We start from the raw sequence: 23,630 nt of genomic DNA, 5'->3' as shown, positions 1-23,630 counted from the left end.
AATGGCCTGAGCATATCAATCCCAGTTTAGCTCAATGCTCATTTGTGCCTCTTGGAGAGGAGGGTTCTGCCTTCGAGTGCAGGGTGCAAAGCTCCACTCATGAACCTCAGTGCATGGCAGCTAAGGCGGGAGAGGGGTGTGGGAGGGGCAGTGGGAGCACAGAGCTCTGGCTGAAAGGCAGCCAGGTCCAAGCTGGGGGAAGCGTTCATTGCTGTTTTGCTTGGCTCAGTAAACAGCCTTGTATTATCAAATCTCTGGCCAAGGAGGAATGGGGTGGCAAGGCATGCCAGGCCTGTGGCAGGAATCCTGGTGAAGAAGCTCTCTAAGCAATGTTCTCTGCACATGGATGTGACCTGGGGTGAATGCGTTCCTCCTTCATGTGGCTGAAGAGATCTGGGAACTCATGTGCTTTCCTGGTGCAAGGTGTTTTGACTGAGCAATAGCAGAGTCAGATTAAGAATAATGCAAACTTTCACCATGACACTGAAAACTTTCAGACGTGGAAGGACTTGGTTCCTTTTGAAAATCCAGATGTGCTCAGCAGCTGTAAGAGCCAGTTGCATTGTGGCTATTGGGGTAGCTCTACTGTTCTTTATAAATTACAGTGGTTAATGTAGGGTTCTCTTTTGTACTGCAAGTACCATAGCAGGCTATAGAAGCAGTGGCCACGGACCCAGAGGAGTTTCCATACTGATACAGACCTATATTCCTGTGAAGACAAATCCAGTCTCAGACCAGAGATGAGAAGTGGGGTTCCCCTGAGAGAAGTCTCTGCAGCCACCTTCCTGGCAGAGAAGGAAAATGTGCTCGTTAATCTTCTGTCCCACACAAATCACATTATAAAACAGATTCCAGGCTAGCTGAAGGCTTCGTTGCGTTTACAAGGCAGGAATGACACCCATGCAGCTGGTAACAGCCTTGGCTCTTGCCCCACGAAATGGAGTGTTCGTTTGGTGAAAGGAAAGAAGTTCATCTCCTAGAGGTCATCCGGGAGGAGCGGGAAATGCCCTAGAAGAGAGAACCCCACAGCATCACATACTGAGCAGCTCAGAGATCTGTTCCTCTCCAACAGCAGTATGCACCAGAGGAACAAACATCACAACTTCTCTTGGACAGCCACCACCACCCAAACCCTCTCCCTTTACCTCCTCTCCTACCTTCCCCTGGGGGGAGCAAATGCCACAGCCTCATGCACAGACAGGGCAACTCAGAGGGAGCAGACAGGGTCAGATCTGGCCAGTGGAACCTACCCCCTTTCTGTATTTATACTGGAACAGCTCTGACATGCCCCATCTCATCCTTAGGCTTCCCAGTGATACCATGGCCTTGTCCAGGGACAGGTCGTATTTGTTAAATCAGCCTCCTTGAGCTACAGAAGGAGCACAGTTTTGTAGTTGCTATTTTCTCAGTTTTATGGAATTTTTCCCTTAGGGACCTGGCCTGTTTCCCAGTGGATATAACCAGGGCACTAATTTCCAGGGTTTTCCAGCTGCCAACCTCAAGAAGGCAGCCTGCAATCTATGAATCACACTGGCTTCATCTTGTGCATCATCACCAGTAATAGGTGACCCTGCAGGGCCAAAATAAGCCCTCAGCTAAATCTGTGGAGCCCCATTTTCGGCAGATCATGATCCTAATGACACCCGTGCAATGTCATTAACCTTAAGGTGTCCCTCTGGGAATACTTTGGCTGCAGAACAACTACCATTGGTGATGAGGCAGGGAATGGAAAGAACTCAGCTTGACTCTCAGACCCAAAGGGGAGTTGGTGGCATTGACAGTTATAAAACATGTCTTATTTCCAAATTAGACAGATCTGATCTCGAGTCATGGAGACACAATGCATACGGAGCCCCATGATGCCATTTGACAGTCGCTTTTCACAGCAGTCACATTAAGTTGCATAGTGCTTACTTTGCTAACAGCATCCATCGAAAAGAGCATACTCAGGACAGATGCCATGCACTCTAAGTGCCAGTGCAGACAGGCTCTGAAGGAACAGCAGCCAAATGTCAAAAAATTCATATCTTTACGAGTTCCCAGGCAGTGTTTCTCAGGCTTGGCCATGCACGTGCTCAGGCCCATGTCAGCTGACCCAGGCTTGCGGGGCTCAGGCAACAGGGCTGTTTAATCATTACGTAGGCATTTGGGCTCAGGCTGACTTCCAGGCTTTGGGACCCCATGAGGGAGAGGGTCCCAAAGCTCAGGATCCAGCCCAAGCCTGAACGTCTGCAACTGCAATTTTACAGGCCTGCAGTTCAAGCCCTGCGAAGCCAAATCAGCTGCCATGGGCCAGCCATGGGTGTTACAGTGCAGTGTAGGCTCATGCAAATCCCCTCTCAGTTCTCTGTGTGGGGAAGGAAGTGGTGCTTGTGAGAGAGGATTTCCTCACCACCCACTGCTCCAAACTCTGACAAACGAAAATCAACGGGAAGAGACCCTGCACACAAGCCTGTACCCAAAGGAAAGTTCAGAGTGAGGCAAAACAGGATGTCACCCCGACTGACTTGCAATCTGTTGGGTTTGCTTCTCAACAAACACTGAACAGAAAGAGTTCTGAGCAGCTCCTGCACTGTTCTTCACACCTAATCACACAGGGAGCGAAAATAGCCACCTGACCCTCCACCCACTTACCTATACCCCTGTGACCCTGTCCTCCGTGTGAAAAGAGGTAGGAAGGATCCGCATACCCCAAGCACATGGGCAGGAATGGACCCCCAACCCTGCAGCAGCAGTGGCCCCAAGGCTGACCTGGCTGTAGGGTGAAAGTCAGCAAGCTTGCAAATCTCTGAAGCCTCACCCTTGACCAGTTTAGTTCTCTTTAGAATAGCACTTAGATTGACCGACCTGGTCCTCTGTCTTGCAGCCCAGCTGTGCATGGGGGCTGGTTCCAGGGCGCTGCTGCAGCTCCATCTGGGAGGTTGGCCTTTTCTCTGAAGTCTCAGCCTGGGACAGCTGCTCAGAAGAGCCATAATGTTTTCTTCTGGAACTGGGAACAAAATCTTTGCTTTCCTCCTGTAGTAATAGGAGCAAAAAGGTTGGAAATCTTGTGCTGTTCAATACACCACAGAGTGCCCAGAACTAGAGCTGCCTCCAAGAGTCCTGCAGGTGTGCAGCATCAGAGAAGTCATGGCTAATTAGCTAATGTGCCCACTTGCCCATGGTGAGTTTCACCATCCATTGTGCTGTCCAGTCTCACAGAGGGCATAAAGCCTTCTGGGGAACCTCACAGTCCTCTGTCAGTTTTACTGATGAAAATAACTTTGCATCATCAGCAAACGACCTGCTGCCCATGTATTCCCACAGCAAACCCAGAGTGCAGAATAACTGATGCAATGACAAGGTCCCAAAGTTAAAAAAACAGTTTAATCAGGCAAGAAATGTAGAAATTAGGACTGCAACAGCACCATTAACTTGGCTTCAGGGCAAACTGCTTCGTTTTCAATTAATATTTATAAAAATAAACAGCAGCGTTCTGAAGCCAACATTTTTCAAAGTGGGCACTGAGTGAGGGGCTTCCCTTTTTGGATGCCCAGTGTTAGACACACAGGCCCAGATCCTTAGAGATACCTCAGCATTGCTCTGGTCAGGATTGCAATGCGTAACCAGGGCCGCCCGGGGGGGAGGGGAGGGGGCAAGTGGGGCAATTTGCCCCAGGCCCCACAGGGGCCCTGCAAGCCCTGGCCCGGCGGCAGCCTGGGTCTTCGGCGGCATTTCGGCGGTGGGTCCTTCAGTGCTGCCGAAGACGCGGAGCGACTGAAGGGCCCCCCGCCGCCAAAATGCTGCCGAAGACCCGGAGTGCCGCCGGGTGAGTACAAGCGCCGCAGCTCCCCCGCTTTGCCCCAGGCCCCCTGAATCCTCTGGGTGGCCCTGTGCGTAACCCCTAGGTGCTCTGCCGCCCTGTTGCATTTCAGCCCATGCTAGGTGCCCAGACCCCCCCATAAGGTAGGTGTCTAAGGAAGGGGTTCTCAGAAGTCAGGTAGCTGAGCAGGGAGCCGTCTAAGCCAGCCAAGAGCAAAAGGTTGAGGAGAGGGGTAGAGAGAAGAAAGGGGTATAGATGCCTAAGTGGCTGACCTGGTACGACCTGGCATCTCCCTCCATTGAGGATCCTCAGCCACGAATGCTCTCCTGCACTTAGGGACCTAAGCCCAGATTCTCAAAGGTATTTAGGCACCTAATTCCCATAGGAGTTAGGTGTCTAAATACCTTTGAGGATCAGGGCTCTAAGCCAGTTCAGCTGCTTAGGAAGCCCATGTCCTAGCATCTGTAACCATTTCTCTCTCTCTGTTTCTTGCTCATGCTTGATACCTTTCTCATGCTTGCCCTACATTTTCCGTTGGCCCTGGTGCTCTCTTCTGCAGGCTCTCTGCTGCCTATTAGTGGCCTGTCTCCAGCCCTCCTGCTGAGGGGTCTGACTGGTATCAGGACTTAGGCCTGCTCAGAGAATGCTGACTGGATTAGGCCCCACTAGCAAGCCAGGCATTCCCCTGCCTAGTTTGAGAATCCTGCTTCGGGGGCTATGAGGTTTCAGCAAGGGCTCGGAGCAGCTCAGTAGCTGGGGCAGAGTTAGTACTTCGGCGGTTTTGCAAATCCTGACCAGTGGAAACTTAGGCGCCAGCTGAGTCACGGCTTTCAAAATGCCAGTGGCACCTCGCTGATGTGCTTAGGTACCAGCAGAGGCAGATAGGCCTCTAAGCACTTTTGAGGATCTGGGCCCTAGTATTTGATTTTCAGAGATGAAGAACGTCTACAGCTCCCATTGATTTCAACCAGGTAACCAAAAACTGGATACTCTAAAATTAGCAGCTGTCTTTGAAGATGGGAGTCTAAACTACCTCTTAAACAAACAAAGCAGAATTAAAACATACTCCACCTGTGCAATGCATCTGGTTACATGTTGCTACTGGAACAACTTTTCCATTTCTGGACTTTGTGGTTGCAATTGTGCAACATTCAAGTCACATAAACATAACTTTATGCATTTAGTTTGTTTTAAAGAAAGAAAAATTATCTACGAACTCTGAAGAGTTTGGTTTAATTCAGTGGGAGTCAGATCAGCCCCGCATATTTAGCAGAGAAATGTATAACAGCATCCAATGGCTGGAAGTTGAAGCAAGAGAAGTTCAGTCTTGAAATAAGGTGTACATTTTTAACAGTGAGAGTAACTAACCATTGGAACAATTTACCCAGTGTCATGGTGGATTCTGCATCACTGACCATTTTTAAATCAAGATTGACTGTTTTTGTAAAAGCTGGGGCAGTTCTCTGGCCTGTGTACACAGGATGATCACAGTAGATGATCAAAATGATCCCTGCTGGCCTTGGAATCTAGGAACACCCTCATTCCATCTACATTCTAACACCCTCTGTGTATTCTTGCTAGAGTTTTATCTGGGATGATTATAGAAAGATTTTGAAACAAGAAAAATGTCCTTTGAAAAATACTCATTTTGAGTGTGGCTAGTATCCCTAAACAAGAAATTGCATACTTCCCCCAGCACTCCAAATCTTTTCCCATTTCCTGAGGTAGTGCTCTGATATTGAAATCATGGAGCTCTTCTAGGCACTTTAAGATCTGATTCCCAGGTATTTGTATCAAATGTTTTCTGGTGACTTCTCAGAGGCTGGCAAATTCACAGACAGCACTTCAGATTTGGCATATTTTACTTTAAAGCCACTCATTTTCCTAAAATAATGGATTTCTTTAGCTGTTTGGGTTAGATACAAATAATATCACATCCTTGGTGATTACAGCTGATATGTTCTTGCAAGTTCTATTCCTGTGATAAATTCACTGTGCAATAGGCTCCACGGCTAAGGCTGCGAGTTTGTCACAGAGGTCACGGATTCCATGACATTCCGGGACCTCCATGACTTCTGCAGTGGCTGGTTTGGCTGGCCCGGGGGCTGCCTGAGCAGCTCGAGCAGCCCCTGGGCCAGCCGCACCGGCTGCTGTGGGGGCAGCCTCGGGTCCCCCTCCCCCAGCAGCAACAGGACGTTGGGTGGGCGGCTCAGGGCTGGGGGTTGGGGCACAGGAAGGGGTGGGGGCTCTGGGCGGCGCTTACCTCGGGGGGGAGGAGGTCTCCCCGGAAGCGGCGACATCCCTTGGCTCCTAGGTGGAGGCATGGCCAGGGGGCTCTGCGTGCTGCCTCTGGGAGCTGCAAAGCCGGTGCTTGGAGTGGAGGCAATGTGCAGAGCCACCTGGCCACACCTCCGCCTAGGAGCTGAGGGATGGTTCTGCTTCTGGGGAGCCGTGGGGGTCCTGGGCCATGCAGTGCCACCCACCTCCCCCCCAGCACCTGCAGGGACTGGGGCCATGGCACCCCCAAGCTGCCTCCCCACAGCACCCGGGGCACCCCCTCCCCAAGATTTAGTCACATGTATTTTTAGTAAAAGTCATGGACAGGTCATGGGCAGTGAATTTTTGTTTACTGCCCGTGACCTGTCCATGACTTTTACTAAAAATACCTGTAACTAAAATGTAGGATTAAAGGAGACAAAGGACACCCCCCTTTAGTTCCCCAGCACAATTCCCACAGGAGAGACTTTGAACAGAAAGGGCTAAATCCACAAAGGAATTCAGGCCCCTAACAGACACTTCAGATGCCTGCATCCAACATTTAGATCCTCAGAACCCGCACTCAGCTGCCACTTAAACCTGTAGGCACCTAAATTTCCACCTGCAAAGTCACTTAGGTGCCTAAAATCTGCTACTGGGTATGCACACAGTCACCTCAGTCCTAACACCTAGGTACCTCTCTCACATGTGAGTCCTGGCAGCAGCCTCAATTTCAGCATTCCCATGCCGACAGGGCCAGCTGGAGAGGCAGGTGCCCTGGGTGCCAATTTCTGGGGGCACCAACTCAACACTGTGGAGTCGGAGTGTGTGACATCATTTGGCTGGTTTTTTCCACCCTGGTTGGCAAAACATCTAGGGCCAACTCTGCCCATCTATCTTGCCTTAGGGGCCTCACTTTGGCAGGCATGCTCAGAGCCCTGTGCTAAACAGTGCTGATCCCGGAAATGCAGGTGTTGGTGCTGCCTCCCCCTTATAACCTTCAGCCCACCTACGTGACTTTAGAGTGGAGACCCAGGTTCAAATCCCTCTCTGCTTGCTGTGGAGCAGGGATTTGAACTCCCATCTCCCTTCAGGCTGCCCTAGCCACTGGGCTGGGGATTAGCATGAAGTATGTCTCTTCTAGTCTTGCCTGTTGATGCTGTTCCACTTTGTATAAATAATTAGTCACTGGGCCAGAAACAGAGTGACTGACTTTTAGCCCAGCAGTTAGGGCATTCAATGAGGATGGGGGAGACCCCTGTTGAAGACCAGTCATCATTGACAACTTCCTTTTTGAAATACAGACATCAGAACTAGACAGTATCTAGTGATGGTTTCACTAAGGTCTTACACAGAGGTAATACCACCTCCCTACTGTACTTGCTATTCCTGTTTGTACATCCAGGGACCCCTTATAGCATCACACTGGGAACTCATGTGCAGTTGGTTATCTACCATAACCTCTAGGTCCTTTTCAGAGTCACTGCTTTCCAGAGTACAGTCCCCCATCCTGGAAGGCTGATTTATATTCTTTCTTCCTAGACGTATGACCTTGTATTTGGCTGTATTAAAATGGATGTTGTTCAAATGAACCCAATTTACCAATCCAGTTCAATTGTCCCCATCATTATTTACCACTCCAATTTTTTATCTCATCTGCAAACTTTACCAGCAATGATTTTATATTTTCTTCCAGATCATTAAGATAAAGAACAAAACAATGTGGGACCCCATTAGAAACACCCTCATTGAATGACATTTACAATTACCTTTTAAAGCTATTTAATATAGGCGATGTTGATTTTGTATAGTGCTAAGCTTTTTTAATCAGCATGTCATGCAAGACTAAGTCAAATGCCTTCCAGTAGTCTACAGGAGTATATTATATTAACAGGTTTCAGAGTGGTAGCCGTGTTTGTCTGTATCAGCAAAAACAACGATGAGTCCTTGTGGTACCTTAGAGACTAACAAATGTATTTGGGCATAAGCTTTCATGGGCTAGAACCCACTTCATCAGATGCACGGAGTGGAAAATACAGGAGAAGGTATAAATACATGAAAAGATGTGAGTTGCCTTACCAAGTGTGAGGTCAGTCTAACAAGACAAATAACTTCAAAAGATATTTTTCCTCCCTTGGTATCCTGCTGTCAATTGAATTGTTATACCTGCTCCTGTATTTTCCACTCCATGAATCTGATGAAGTGGGTTCTAGCCCATGAAAGCTTATGCCCAAATAAATTTGTTAGTCTCTAAGGTGCCACAAGGACTCCTTGTTGTTTTTATTATATTAACAGTTACTTTTACTAACCAAACTTTTAATCTCATTAAAAATATACAGTTTGTTTGACAGAACCTATTTTCCATAAAACCATGACGACTGGCACTAATTATGCTACCATCTTTAACTCTGTATCAGCCTTTCAATTATTTTGCTAGGAATCAATGTCAGGATAATCCACCTATAGTTCCTGGACCATCCTGTTTACCCTTTTAAAAAACTGGTACAATAGTAGCATTGTTCCAGACCTCTGGAACTTCCCTAGTGTTCCAAGACTTGTTAAAAATCAACATTAATGGTTCAGAAAGCTTCTTGGCCAATTCTTTTAATACACTGGTATCCTGTAGATTTAAAAACATCCCCGCTAGGAATACCGCCTCACCTCTAAGGTGTTGGGAAGATAAATTCTGTTTACAATATTTATTTTTTGGTGTATGCAATCCGATCAAGCCAAGCCATAGCGTTCTTATTAGCGATGTTCGAGGCTCGAAGACCTCCAGAGAATCGAGTCATTTTGCAGTCCTCCACATATTATGGTTTGTGGCTGCCCACACTGACATAGTGGACTGTCTCTAAAACGCCCACAAAATTCCACTGCTGTTTATAAAGAACTTAAGAGGCAAATTTTCAAAGGTATTTATGCACCTAAAGATGTAGACAGGTGCCTAGTAGGATTTTCTAAAAGGCCAGGGTGCCCAACTCCCACTGAAATCAAGTTTGAAATCTACTGAAATCAATGAGAGTTGGGTACCTAGGATCCTGCTAGGCACCTATCTGCATCATTAGATGCCTAAATATCTTCAAAAATCTGGCCTTGTTACACTAGGATGAAAGCAACATAGACAGTTTTGTCCCAGTCTAATTCTGGTGTTTGAGTAGGATTTCCACTTCTTTTGGATGCTCTTCTAGCCTACTGAGCTCAGGAAGATTTTCAGAAGTGCCAAATGGATGTTGGAGCACAAGCCCCATTGACTGTCCTTGACTTTTAATGGGACTTGAGGCCCTAAATCCCTTAGGCACATTTGAGAACCTCTGCCTCGTTCACATCTGCACTTACCCAGGCAGATTTTATTCTCCCCCACTACTTTGGTTTTTTGCTCCTTTGAAGGCCCCCCCCCACCGAACATTGGCTCTGAACTAGACACCAGGCTCATCCTAGGATTTGGAGGTTTGAACTTTGCCCTTCAACATGCTCTTAGCGTCTCTCCACATAGCATTCACTCTTAGGGAACTAATCCCTTAGGACTGTGAGTTTGCTGAGGTGTGCCCAGGATCTTGCCTCCCATCTTTTTGCTCTGTCCTACCTATTGGTTGCCAGTCCTATCCCCTGCCTCCCGTGGGAAGTGTGTGTGTGGGTATGATATGACTAAAACTGCTCTCAGGAATGAGAACAGGTTTGCATCCTAAAGCAACTCCACGCTCAGAAATGTGATGGAAGAAATTAACAGTGGCACTAGCTCTTTTTAAATGCTGGGTATATTCTTATGTTGGTTCCTTCTGTTTCAGAGAGGGCTGTAAATGACTTGAATGTGTTTGTGATATAGTGGAAGTTGTATTTTTATGCACTTTGCATTAAGAGTCTTCCAAAGAACTTAAGAATGTCTCCCTGTGATATATTTTCTCTCTCAAGAAGCTGTTTCCAATGACCTATGGCTCTTACAACTGATTGCCTCCAATGGAGGGTTCATTGTTCTTCTCAAGAGGTCAGAAAGGTTTCACTGTAATACTGTTTCTTTAGTGAGGTGGGAGGGCAGGGGAAAGATCTGCTCTAGGAATTATTTGGGGGCAGGTCTCTTGCCTGTGCTACACAGGTGGTCAGAATAGATTATCCCAACGCCTTGTAGGTTCAAGTTGTGCCCTGCTCCTGAGGGCTATTTCTAGGCCAGAGGTTAGTGTTCACACCTGAGCCACTGCAAATACATGTCTCCTCCAAGAAAGGGCACCCTAGGTTTATCAGCTAGGTTTGAAAGCTCAGCTTTCATTTAAAAAAATGTTGCTAGCCTTCACAGTTGCAGGGAAAGGCTCACACTTAACCCAACCGCATGATTTTTGGGATCCGACTCATGATCTTTGAGGTTAGGCACTACAGACCTTTTCTATCCCTCCAAGGTCTGGAAAGTTAGATTCAAGGTGCTAAGTACATGACCACTCAAATGTGTGATGTTGGGTAAAAGCTTCATTTGGGCTGCACTGCTAACACATTCATAGCTCTGCCATGCATGTAAGATGTGTTTATTCCAAACTGAAGCCAAAAAATCCTGTATTCCATGCCATCATGTATTCTTTATTTATCTATCTGTCTCTCCTCCCGAAGCCTCTCCCTGCACACAATCTCATCTCAATGAAAAAATTTTCTCTTCTACATCTTCAGCCTTCCAAGATCCCTCCATCTCATTTAAAATACCAGCTAGAACATCTTCCTTCCTTCTTACCTAGACTCTTAAATAACACTTGAGCAACAGAGAACTCAGTGCTAACCGTACTATCTCAGGGCCAGATTGTCAAGGTATTTAGGTACCTAAATGAAACAGTTACTGTAACTGTGGTTCTTCGAGATGTGATGCAGACGTGTATTCCAAGTAAGTGTGAGCATGCCAGAGTCAGAGCCTTTTGCCTAGCAGAACCCATACAGGGGTGGTCTTCACATCTTGTGTTTATAACCCCTCCCCGGCTATATGAGGCAGCGCTGCCCCAGCCCCCTCAGTCTCTTCGCACCGAATGTCTAGGGCAGGATTTTGCAAACCTCATTGCACTGCAAGCCCCTTCTGACAACAAAAATTACTACATGACCCCAGGAGGGGGGACTGAGCTCACCCAAGCCCTGCTGCCCCAGGGGGTGGGGTGGGGTGGAGTGGAAAGCCAAAGCCCGAGCCCACCACCCCAGGCCGGGGAAGGAGCAAAGTCGAAACCCAAGGGGTGAAGCCCCAGGCAGGGTGCCTGTAACCTGAGCCCCGCTGCTCAGGGCTGAAGCCGTTGGGCTTCAGCTTTGGCCTTGGGCAGTGGGGCTCGGACTTTGGCCCCAGCAAGTTTAAGCCAGCCCCGGTGGCCCCATTAAAACGGGGTCACGACCACTTTGGGGTCCTGACCCACAGTTTGAGAACCGCTGGTCTAGGGGAAGACGCTAATGCAGAGGGGATGGGGGGGCAGGACGTGGAATACATGTTGGCATTACATCTCTAAGAACCATATTTACAGTAAGTAACCATTTCTTCTTCTTCGAGTAGATGCAGACATGTATGCCCAGTAGGTGACTCACTCTCCACTTGCCCAAAAATGGCTAAACAGATTTTGCTCAAACTTTCAAAATAAATAAATAAATAAATAAATATATATATCAACAATTCACCTTCAGGCAGAGGCCAAAGACATAAAATTTCAGCCTGGAAGGAGAAAGTCTGAAAATGTTTAGAGTGAGGGAGAGGATGGGAACTTAATTCTCATACCACTGCTGCTTTAATATACAGCTCAGCTCCGTGGAGGAGCCAGTACTACCACTGTAATTAATAGCAGAGCCACTGGATAAACTGCAAGTATCTTGCACCTTTGACTTGTGGGCCTGCTCTCTGCCTGCTAGTCCATCTTCACAGGAAAGATTCTAACATTCCAAACCTCTGGCCAGCTTCAAACAGTTTTTAAAAGAACCCGCCAGAGAAACTCCTGCTTCTTTCCTCTGAAGTGTGGAATCTCCCAGAGTGTCTGAGGGGCTGGACATGTAACGTTGACAACATTCACAGTTTGTTACATCCACTTGTGGTCTCTTGAGCAGCTCAAGAATTTCTGCCTGTGACCACCAGAGGGAACTCCCCCCAGCCTGAGCTGCTGGCTTTGGCTGACAGTTTCAATTGGTCAGCACCTGAAATGCCGCCGCCAGGTTTGCTGGGTCCTACAGGGCAGAGCTTCCAACAGCTGATGCTGAAGCTCTAAAGCTGCCTGCTCCTCACAGATTTCCTGCCCACACATTTTACGACTGACCCCTCTTTCTATCAGAACTGAAGAGTCCTGAGGCTGAGGTTACAGAGTGGCACTGCGGGGCACATCCCACCAAAGTTTAGCCTCCCTGCATGAACGATTTTAGTGTCCCCCAGTCAGGGTCTCTGTCATACATTGGGTCTCACACCTGGCCTCAGCAAGCTGGGAAGCCTCAGCTTTCTCCTGTCTGCGTGCAGAGCAGGGCCCTAGCCCAGGGAGTGGCAGCAGCTTCAGCCCTGTTTAACCTCCCACCATGCTGCATTGAGAGGGTAGAACAATGCTGGGGGAGGGAGGGGGGGGGAGAGAAGGCAGGTGCATTGGCCCTCCATTCCCAAGCCCTGCTCAGTCAGCTACCCTTGCCGCAGCAATTGCTGCAGTTGGGCTCTGTGCAGATGAAGCAGGGGACAGGACAGGGGAGATAGGAGAGCAGGGGGAAGCCTCCTGGGGGAAGCACAGGAAGGGCCTGGGGAGTGTGTCCCTCCCATCAGCCAGAAGTGGGTAGGTGCCCCCAGTTTGTGAGTGTGTTGAATTTGCATCATGAAACACACACACAAGGAGCCCGGCTTAGCACAAAAACCAGACAACACCAATGATTTTTAAAAATTATTATTTGACAGACAAACTTGTGATTTGGGGGGCAGGGAGCTGTATCATGATATTTGAACTCCCAAAGTTGGTAATAGCATGGTCCTGAACAGGTAGCAGATTTAAGGTCCGATATCTCACCCCCTGCCAAAGTAAAGATTGGTGTTATATGCCACTTAGAAGGGTCTTCCTGTGGAATACAGTAGCCCTAGCAGACCCCCCCAGATATAGACCTAGATCCTTTAGGGGATTTTTTTGAGATTTCTCAAATGTATAATTTTCAGTGTTGCCAACTTTTACAATTTTATTGCAAATCTAACAATATTTGTTGTTTTTCTCGAAGACCAAGCTCCTGGAGTCATGTTATTGTGTGAGAAGCTCAGCTTTCATCTAAAAAAATGTTGCTAGCCTTCACAGTTGCAGGGAAAGGCTCACACTTAGATCCCAAAAATCATACAACTGGGTTGACTCATGATCTTCGAGGTTAGGCAGTACAGACCTTTTCTATCCCTCCAAGGTCTGGAAAGTTGATTCAAGGTGCTAAGTACATGACCACTCAAATGTGTAATGTTGGGTAAAAGCTTCATTTGGGCTGCACTGCTAACACATTCATAGCTCTGCCATGCATGTAAGATGTGTTTATTCCAAACTGAAGCCAAAAAATCCTGTATTCCATGCCATCACGTATTCTTTATTTATCTCTGGTCTCTCCTCCCGAAGCCTCTCCCTGCACACAATCTCATCTCAATGAAAAAACTTTCCCTTCTACATCTCCAGCCTTCCAAGATCCCTCAGTCACCCTCCATCTCATTTAAAATACCAGCTAGAACAGTAGTTCTCAAAGCCTGTCCACTGCTTGTTCAGGGAAAGCCCCTGGCAGGCCAGGCCGGTTTGTTTACCTGCCATGTTCTTACCTAGACTCTTAAATAACAGTTGAGCAACAGAGAACTCAGTGCTAGCTGTACTATCTCAGGGCCAGATTCATTTAGGTACCTAAATACCTTGACAAACAGTTACTGTAACTGTGGTTCTTCGAGATGTGATGCAGATGTGTATTTCAAGTAATTGTGTGCACACTGGACAGGCCTAGCAGTACCCGTAGAGGGGCAGTGTTTGCGCCTTGTGTCTATAACCCATATATGAGGCAGCGCCGCCGCAGCGCCGCCCCAACCTCCCTAAGTTCCTTCGCATCAAATGTCTAGGGGAAGACTCCAATGCGGAGGTGATGGAGGGCAGGTCGTGGAATACACGTCTTCATCACATCTCAAAGAACCACAGTTACAGTAAGTAACCATTTCTTCTTTGAGTAGATGCAGACGTGTATGCCCAGTAGGTGACTTACAAACAGTAGCCCCGTCCGGAGGCGGGGCTCGGAGTCTATCTGAATAGGATCTCAGGACTGCTCTTCCAACATTAGCGTCTGCTCTGGAACATGCAGTGATCATGTAATGGTCCGTAAATGTATGGATGGATGGCCACATGCAAATGTCCAATATGGAAATATCACTAAGGAACACCACCAATGTTGCCTGTGCTCTCATGGAATGAGCCCATATCTGCTGTGGAATCATAGCTGGCGCTATCTCATACGCAGTCTGAATACAAGACATTATCCATCTTGAGATAGCCTGTGCAGACACCGCTTGTCCCTTCATGCAGTCCGCATAGGATATGAACAGGCAAGGTGAAGCACGAAACAGTTCAGTCATATTCAGTGTCTAACGTTTGGAGGCGTTGCTCCTCTGCGGAGGAATGTGGCTTAGGGGAAAATACACCACCTGGTTCAAATGCAACTGAGAGACCACGTTGGATAAGAACTTTGGGTGTGGCTGGATCATTACCTTGTCCGTGGAAAACTGTGTGTAAGGAGGCCCCAGAGGCAATGGCTACCAAGAATGCAGTTTTCTGAGACAAGAGGAGCAATGGGCAGGAAGCATGGGGCTCGAATGGAGGTCCCATAAGAGCTGCTAAAACAGTGTTTAGGTCCCACAAGGGGACTGGTCCTCGGACCAGAGGATGCAGGCGGAGAAGTCCTTGTCACCATGGCGTTGGAAAAAAACTGATTTCCCTTGAATAGACGGATGAAACACGGCTATTGCTGCCAAGTGCATTCTCAGAGAACTGAGTGCCAAGCCCGATTTCTGAAGGTGTAGCAGGTACTCCAAGATGTGCTGGATGGAAGTCCCCATTCTTCCACTTTGCCAAGTAGGCTGTCCAAGTGGAAGGTTTCCTATTGCTAAGTAGGACCTGTTGGACAGCCTCCAAGCAATGTTCTTCCTCTTCATTCAGCCATGCAGCAGCCATGCCGTAAGGTGTAGGGAGCTGATCGCCAGATGCAGAATGCATCTGTGTGAAGAGGTTGGGAAGGAGAGGTAGCGGCATGGGAGGCTGATCTGACAAAACAAGGAGGCCCGAAAAAAAACACTGTCTCAGGCACGCCAGGGCAATCAGGATGACCCTGGCTTGATGCACCTTGAGCTTGGCAATGACCTAGGGAATGATTGGGACAGGAGGGAAGACATATAAGAGAGTCGACTGCCAGCTGTAGTGGAAAGTGTCAGAGAGAGCCTGGGCTGAGACCCTCCCCGAGAGCAGAATAGGTGACACTCCTTGTTTTCCCTCATTGCAAATAAATCGATCATGGGGATGCCCCATGCTGCAAAAACAATCTGAAGGACACTCCTTTAAGGGACCATTCGTGGCTCGGGGAAAAAAAACCTGCTGAGACACTCCGCAAGATGGCTCTGCACCCCTGGCAAGTGGACAGCTACCAGGGTGATGTTTTCTTTGATGCAGAACTGCCATAGGTTGATTGGCTCTAGGCAGAGCAATCTGGAGTGGGCTCCCCTTTGTTTGTTCACATAGTACATTGTGGTGGTATTGTTGGTGAGTAAGTGAACCACTGAATGCCTGATGCAGTCCTGGAAGGCACGACATGCATTGTAGATAGCCTGAAGCCCCAATACATTGATGTGGAACAAGGCTTCCTGTTCCAACCACAGGCCCTACACCCTCAACAAGTCCAAATCCGCCCCCCAACCCAGAAGGGATGAATGTTAATCACTGATTTGATCGGGGAGGGCCGAGTGAAAGGAACTCCTTGGCACAAGTTGCATGGGGACTCCCACCAGTGCAGGAACTCCAGGACCAGTGGAGGAAGGTGAATCAACCAGTCCAGAGATGCAGGGTTGGGCGGTTAACTGTCCTGAGCCACATCAGAAGAGGGTGAAGACGCAACCTGGCAAACTAGACCACCTGGGTGCAACTGGACAGATGGCCCAACAGGCTCAAACACACGCAAACTGTCATGGAAGGTTGCGATTGTAGACGGAGACACATTTGTTGAATTGCCAGGAAGCAGTCGCTCAGCAAGAACACCCTCAACTTTGTGGAATCTAACAGAGCCCCAGTGAACTCCATTTGTTGAGTGGGAGCCAAGGTTGACTTAGTGGTGTTTAGAATGAGTTCCAATCGGTTGAGTAAATGGTGTGCGGTGTTAACATGGGCAAGAACCTCCTCTCTGGAACTGCCCCTCAGCAGCTGGTAATCAAGGTAGGGGAAGATGTGGATTTCCTTCCTCCAGAGGTATGCCATGACCACTGCCATATATTTGGTGAAAACTTGGGGGGGGGGGGGAGGAAGAGAAGAGAGGCCGAATGAGAGAACTATGTACTGAAAATGGCATTCTCCTACTAAGGAGCAAAGAAACTTCCTGTGACTTGGTAGAATGGCCACATGAAAATAAGCATCCTGAAGAGCAGCAAACCAGTCACTCTAAGACAGAGCAGGGCAGATAGTTAAGAGTGTGACCATGTGGAACCTCACATATGTGATGAATTTGTTGAGTCTGCAAAGGTTGAGGATGGGCCTCATCCTGCCCTTGGATTTTGGTATCAGGAAGTACCAGGAGTAGAAACCATGACGCTGGTGTTCTCGCAGAACTTCCTCCACCGCTCCCAACATTAGCAGACAGCTGACCGGCTCGAAGAGCAGCATCTCATGAGAGGGGTTCCTGAAGAGTGGGACTGGTGCGTGGAGAGAAATTGGTTGGTATAGCCCGATCTTACAGTGTGTCTATGACCCAGCTGTCAGAGGTAATTGAGACCCAGGCATTATAAAAGCAGACCAGCCTGTCCCCAATGGAACAGGGGGTGGGAGGCAACGAGAGTGGAAGAAGAAGAACTGGAACGGTGCTCTGGACCAATGAGTCAAAATGGGCGATTAACAGGTGCAAAAGGAGGGTGAACAGCCCAGCCAGGCCCTGAGCTCGAGTGCTTCCTCTTGTGAGACCTTTCCCTCTTCCTGGATTAGTCTCACTGTCTCGAGGAGAAGGGCTGACAAAAGGATGCTGTACAGATGGTCTGTACAGTTGTTGTTGCTGTGCCCCTTAGTGGTGTCTCTGCATGGGCAGCGTATGCACCCCCAAAGACCTTACGGTAGCCCTGGAATCCTTAAAGGAAAGCAGGGGTTCAATCTTGTCTGAAAACAAGGCTCTGCCATCAAAAGGCAAGTCTTCGATTGTTTGTTGGACATCCAGAGCGATCCCTGAGTTTTGGAGATAGGAAGCCCTCCTCATAGTAATCGCCAAGGCCATCACTTTGGTCGAGGTGTCCACAATATCAAGGGCAGATTGCAAAGACATCTTGGCCATCAAGCAGTCTTCGGTGACAAACACACAAGACTCATCACAAGACACTTCAGGCAACTGATCCTCAAATTTGGCCATAGTCAACCAATTGAGAAAGTCATATTTGGACAATAAAGCTTGCTGGTTCACAATCCTCATCTGTAACCATTAGGAGGTGCATACCTTTCTGCCCAAAAGGTCCAAACGTTTAGTCTCTCTGTCTTTGGAGGTGGACTTGAACCTGTCCTGCCATGACCACCAGGGAGTTTGGGGCCAGATGGGAATAGACCCCCTTGTATGCCTGTACAGCCACAAAATAGCGCTTCTCCAAGCACTTGACCACTGGCGGTAATGAAGCCGGTGTACCTCAAAGAGCACTCACAGGTTTGAGGAGCACCTCATTAATTGGGGGGCCACTGCAGACACCAGCCTCGCGAAGTCTTTGACCAGCAGCGATGACGGGACCAAAAGGCACAGTAGGTCCGCTACAGCCTGGTATGCTGACATCACAGACACGGTCAGTACTGGCATCCCTCCAGTCAGTACTGGACTCTAAATAGATGCCTGGAGGCCAGAACTGGAGTCAACAGTACAGGGTTTCTGCCCTTCCTGCCCTGTACCAAAGGAGGAACAGATGTACACGTGCCATCCTGCGCACCAGGACTGGTCCCATGCCAGGGAAGGCAGAAGAGTTGCCCTGGGACAACTCTTCTTTGGTGCCAACAATGGAGAACGACTCCTGTGCCTCTTCGGAGAGGTCACTACCCCAGAACAAGAGGCAGCAGCACTTTCTGAGCCCCAGGGCAATCTGCGGCCCGAGATAGTCCCCTGTGTGGGCTCAGGCCACGTGGCTTGTTCAAGCAGGTGCTGTTTGAGGCAAAGGACCTGCACCACCTGAGTCCTCTTCTTGAACTATCTACAGATGAACAGCGCTCCTTAAGATGGGCTTTGCCAAGGCAGAGCAAGCAGTGTGTGTGGGGTCACTGTTGGGAAACGCCACTCCACACGAAGGACAATGCTTAAACCTGGGGAGGGCATCGAGGGGGGGGCACAGCCACTAATACGCTCTCTCTATTTTTTTTTTATTAAATCTAACTCTTAACTATGTACAATAAGCTACACAAAAAAGATGAATGTAAGGTTGTGAAAACCACCACCACACGAGCTCTGACTCCAGCCAATGGGTGATAAGAAGGAACTGAGGGGGGCTGGGGCGGTGCCATCTCATATCGCCGGATGCTGCCCCTCTAATGGTACTGCTAGGCAAAAGTCTCCGGCTCCAGCGTTTGGGGTGCGCACACACCTACTTGGAATAGATGTCTTCAGCTACTCAAAGAAGAAATGTACCTAGTGGGATTTTCAAACATGCCTATCAGGTCCAATATAGATCCACTAGGTGCCCATCTGCATCTTTAGGTGCCCAAATATCTTTGATAATCTGACCCTAACTCTCTAATGACAATAGATGCTACAAAGTAAAGCCGTGTTGCATTGTATGCTTACTCCCCGAGAGGTGAAGTTGGTTCTAGGGAACAAAGCAAGGTTTGGAAAACAAAAATACCCTCTCACATCTTCATCTATATTCCCAAATGGAAACCTTTGTTCAGTAGCAAATTCATTTGGCTGAGAATTCCCTCCCTTCCACAACGACCCTACAGACCTTTGATCTCTTCTGTACTTTATTTGTGCTTCAGACCAACACTGAAAATGGCTGTGGGAGTTAATGTGGGCGCCCCTGCTGTTTGTATTGTATAGATACTGCATAAAGAGTGGGTACATTGAACTCAAACAGTAATTAAAACACATATTATTTAGCATGGCCAGAATGGACACACCCCACCAGATGAATGTTTTAATGTCAGGGATTCTCAGTCCTCTTCAGAGAGAGAACCACATCTTAACAGTGAGAGCATCTCCTGGATTTCCCCTTATGCAAGCTCTCCTCTCACTGACAACTGAATAACATCCTCAATAGCAAGGAAAAGTAATGCTCGGAAAGCAGTTCATGTGTTTTAAGCTTTTTCTCAAGGTGATCTAGCAACTTGGAACTAGGAGGAGATGGCAGCACCACGCAACCAGCCGTCTCTCTGTGGTCTGCTAGGACATGTTCCAGGGAGCCGTTTGAGGTATGTCACACATGGAGGTGACACAGCCAGCGTCCCTTTAAAAATGGAAGTTGAAAGTTCAGACTGAAGCAGTGCAGCACTCTTTAAATGAATTCTTTGCTATTTCCTGCTGACTCTACCTTGCAAAGCTTGACTTTAAAAGACATATAGGCTCATGACTAAGCTGGGACCAATTATTTCCTCTCTTAGCCTTGGAAAGAACAGATGAGTATGGCTTTATTTACACAGGGAGCAGTACAAGAATGAGGCAGATGGGAACACAACTAATCCGGCCAATTTTCCAAAGTCGCTAATTAATTTGGATGCCTCAATAGTTAGGTAATCAATTGAAGTGAACAGGAGCTGTGGGAATGTAACATCTCTGAAAATCAGAACTGTTAGTATTTCAAGTTGGGCATCCTACAATTAGTGGACAATTTCAAAAAGAGAATGACAGTTAAAAGTAACAGAAGACAGAGAACACTTACTGGTAATGTCATGCGATTCCAAGTAGAAGCAGTGATGGGATCATGGACGTAGCTCCTTCGAGTAGATAGCTCAGATGCACTCAAGCTACTTTGGGTCCTTCGGAATTCTAATTCAGGGGTATTCCAAGAATTAATAGTGGCCCTGGACTTCCTTGAATTCTGCTCAAGTAAATGTATTCTTGCATTGGCCCCTTCCGTTTCAGAGAGGTCTGTAGATGACTTGCATGCCTTTGTACGAGTGGAAGCTGTATTTTTTTCCACTTTGATCTGAGAGTCTTCCAAAGATTGTAATCCCCGCCTTGTCCTCCAAGAACTTCTCAGAGTGATGTGTTTTGTCTCTGGTGAATCTGCTTCTAAAGGCCCATGGCTTTTCCAGCTGATTGATTCTAAGGATGGCTCACAATTGTTCTTCTCAATGTGTTCAGAAGGTTTTATCATAATACTGCTTCTTGAGATTAGTGTTTCCGTCCTGTTTCTCAGAGCTAAATCCCCAATTTTATCTGCCTCAGATAATTTCAGAGCAATATCACTCTTATTAATTGAGATCTCAAAGGGTGTGCTGATGTTGTTTGTTATGGTTGATAGCTCATTTGGAGCGACTCTAATATTGCTGGTAGAAGTATGTCTTTCCTTTGCGGCTTCATTTGTGTTGGTCCTTGTGTTGGCTGGCTCAGAGGGGAAGATTGTTATGCTGCTTGTCATTTTATTTGTCACAGTTTTAAAGAGAGATTTCTGTTTTTGAGAGTATTCTTCAGACCCAGCCCCTCCCATTACTTCTTTCATGTCCTTTTCAATTATTACAGGTTTAATGATGGCTTTTGATCTCAAAGCTTCTCTAGGGCTGAATGACCTTCTGGATTTCAATCCTACGCTGGCGGCATCTGAAGATGTCTTTATGGATTTGAGGGGGTCATCTTCACTTCCAGTATTTTTATCATTTTCAAAGAGAGATGCTCTGAGAACTCCTCTGGAGCTTGAGAATTCTCTGGAACTGGGTTTCTTTCTCGTCTCCAGTTCTGACTCAGTAGCAGCATTGGTGCTTTTACCAATCTCCTCATCTGTACTAAGTTTTTCATGGCTAGCTGGTTTGATGGGTTTGGATCTCAAAGAGTCAGATTTTATGCCAACATTTGTCTGATCTGTAACTGATGGTGCAGATTGGTCCTTACCTTGACTTGTGAGAATCTGTAAGATGTCTTCTTGACTTCTTGAGCTGTTTGAATACTTTATTAAAGTTGGAGGCTTTGTATTTTCATGAAAAGTGTCTGTAAATTCTCTTTCTTGGGAGTTTATTGTTCTTTTAGATTTCCCTTCTGGGGACTGTCTGTGAGATAAAACAGAGACTGTTGCTGCTTCTGCTTTAGAGCTGGTGGATTCAGCTGCTAACATCTGAGAAGAGATATGGTATCTATATGATGAAGCTGTTTCATTGGATGGTGCATGGTTACTTTTCATAAAGGGTATCTCTACACATAGATCAGACATCTCTGTTTGGTTTGTTTTCATCTTTTCAGTCAAAGATACAGTCATTTCTCCTTTGCTTGATTTTTCATCAGAGTTACCTTGGCAAACATCACTAAATATTTGAGATGGCTTTTCAACCTTGGTCTTCAGTCCACTTTCATTCCCAGGTTTGGAAGATGCTTTCCAAGATTTGTGCTCATGTGCAGCCGGTGGGTATCGACTCAGCACAGATGGCTGCTCTCTCGATTTCTTCACTTCATTTTGTGGAGCACCACTATCTTTCTGCATAGATAAATATGTAGCAACTGCTGATTTGTCTTCCATTCTTTTTGTATCAGTAATCACAGTGTCTAGTAGAGCAGATGTACTAGATGCCTTTACTGTTCTCCTAGTAATTAAACTTGGACTGGGAACTTGCTTGCTACTTGTGGTATAACTGTCATTATTGGAAGAGAATTCTCTGTTCCGTGTCCTTTCTCGTCTATGCTGAGGTGAAAGCTCCCGTGACTTGTGTTTTGAAATTGCCGGCTCAGCTGTGATACCTCTGTATTTAGGTCTGTCATGTCTAATTCTGCTGGGGAAGCTCATTTCTTCACTTTCCACCTCACCATTCTCCATATCCTTTTGTTTCTTTATTTGAATTTTAATTTCTTCCAATTGACCAGTCAGGAGCTTGTTTTTATTCTGTTCACTCAGATAACTATCTTGCAGGTCATTATTTTTGGCTTTCATTTTTTTAAGTTCTTCTTCTAAAGATTCAAAATGTTTAATTTGAGTTTTAAGTTTCTCAATTTCTTGGTTGAGATCTTTCACTTTGTTGTCTTCTTGATTTTTATTCTTTTGATTTTCTGATTTATTTCTGGTTTCATTTTCTACATGCTTTAGGTAATCCAAGCTTCCCTTTCTTCTGGTTTCTTTAGAGGGCAATGCAGAGGTCAAGTCATCTTCAATTCTCAGGTCATTTCTATCCAGAAGACTATTTGATGATCTTTCTAGCAGGTTTGATGCATTTCTAGTTTGATCTGCCCTATTTAGTTTGTTGTTTTGTTCTAGTTTTTGTGTTAGCTCCTGGATTAATTTTTCATTCTGCTTTTCTCTTTCATTGAAGTGTTTTCTTTCACTAGCAAAGCTCAGTGTTAAAGATTTCAGCTTTTCTAACTCACTTACTAAACTATGTTCAGTTTTATCCAGTCTGTCTTCAGATGCTTCAAGTTCTTTTACTTTCATCCTAAGTATTTCCAACTCTGTAGATATTTTTTTGGTCAAATTTTTTTCTTCATTAAGGCTCAGACACAGCTGAGTACAATCATTCTTGCTCCTGCCGAAAGCTTCCTCCAGTTTTTCCAGTTCTGCCATTCTCTTCTGAAGCTGTTCAATTTCTGATTTAAGTTCTCGAGTGAGACTTTCCTCCTCCTCCAGTTTTTCCTTCATCAACTGACAGAGCTCTTCAGCTTTTTTTATTTCTTCATCCTTGCCTTCAATTTTCAGCACTCTTTTTCTCAGAACTTCTACGTCAGCCAGCATGCTAGAATTGCTGCCTTCTGCCTGGATAACTTTGTCCTGAAGGTCAAGAAGCTCATCCTCTGCTTTCTGGAGATTTTTTGTTGCTTCTTCCAGTTCATCAAGACGACGGCCAAGACTCTGTAACTTGAATCGAAGATGGCGATTTGAAGTCTCCTTATAACCTGTAAATTCTGCCATTTTTATTTTTTGTTCTTGGGTTCAATTTTCTTCAGTTTGGATCAAAGGAGTGATTTTAAACATGTCGGTTTCTCCTTGAATCCTGCAGCTTCTTTGACAGAGACAATTTTAGCCTGAAAGAAGAAAACAAAGTGAATACAGGAAGGTAGGAAATGTTTCTTCTGTATAATCTCTTCTTTCATTAAACATGTTTCTGAACGCTATAATTCAGAGCATAAGGAGTGACACAGTGGAAAAGATCAGTGGTCCATTTAGTCTAGTAATACAGTGTACTGTCGCCAACAGTATCCCATCACTGGTGGGTGGGAGAAATGAATACCCTCCTAAGCTCAGTTAGGCAGACAGTATGTATGT

At 46.7% G+C, this 23,630-nt stretch overlaps 1 protein-coding gene across 1 annotated transcript; it reads right to left on the bottom strand.

Annotated features, from left to right (window-relative positions):
* Positions 1 to 969: 969 nt before the first annotated feature.
* Positions 970 to 23,276, bottom strand: LUZP1 (leucine zipper protein 1). Its single transcript, XM_065421840.1, has 3 exons — positions 20,112 to 23,276; positions 2,848 to 3,015; positions 970 to 1,008 (listed from the first exon to the last, which is right to left on the bottom strand). The coding sequence occupies exons 1-3, from the start codon at positions 23,274 to 23,276 to the stop codon at positions 970 to 972; spliced, it is 3,372 nt and encodes a 1,123-aa protein (XP_065277912.1).
* Positions 23,277 to 23,630: the final 354 nt, after the last annotated feature.

The sequence above is a fragment of the Emys orbicularis genome, chromosome 23, assembly GCF_028017835.1.
Source record: "Emys orbicularis isolate rEmyOrb1 chromosome 23, rEmyOrb1.hap1, whole genome shotgun sequence".
NCBI lineage: Eukaryota > Metazoa > Chordata > Testudines > Emydidae > Emys > Emys orbicularis.
Note: the sequence above shows the minus strand (reverse complement) of the source record. Positions and strands in the feature narration are given on the sequence as shown.

Excerpts from the sequence above, each read along its gene's own strand:
- LUZP1 (XM_065421840.1), bottom strand. The coding sequence starts at position 23,276 with ATGGCAGAATTTACAGGTTATAAGGAGACTTCAAATCGCCATCTTCGA. Across the intron at positions 3,016-20,111 it reads GGAATCGCATGACATTACCA|GAGGAAAGCAAAGATTTTGT; the intron begins GTAAGTGTTCTC and ends CTATTACTACAG. Across the intron at positions 1,009-2,847 it reads GCTGCAAGACAGAGGACCAG|GGCATTTCCCGCTCCTCCCG; the intron begins GTCGGTCAATCT and ends TCTCTCTTCTAG.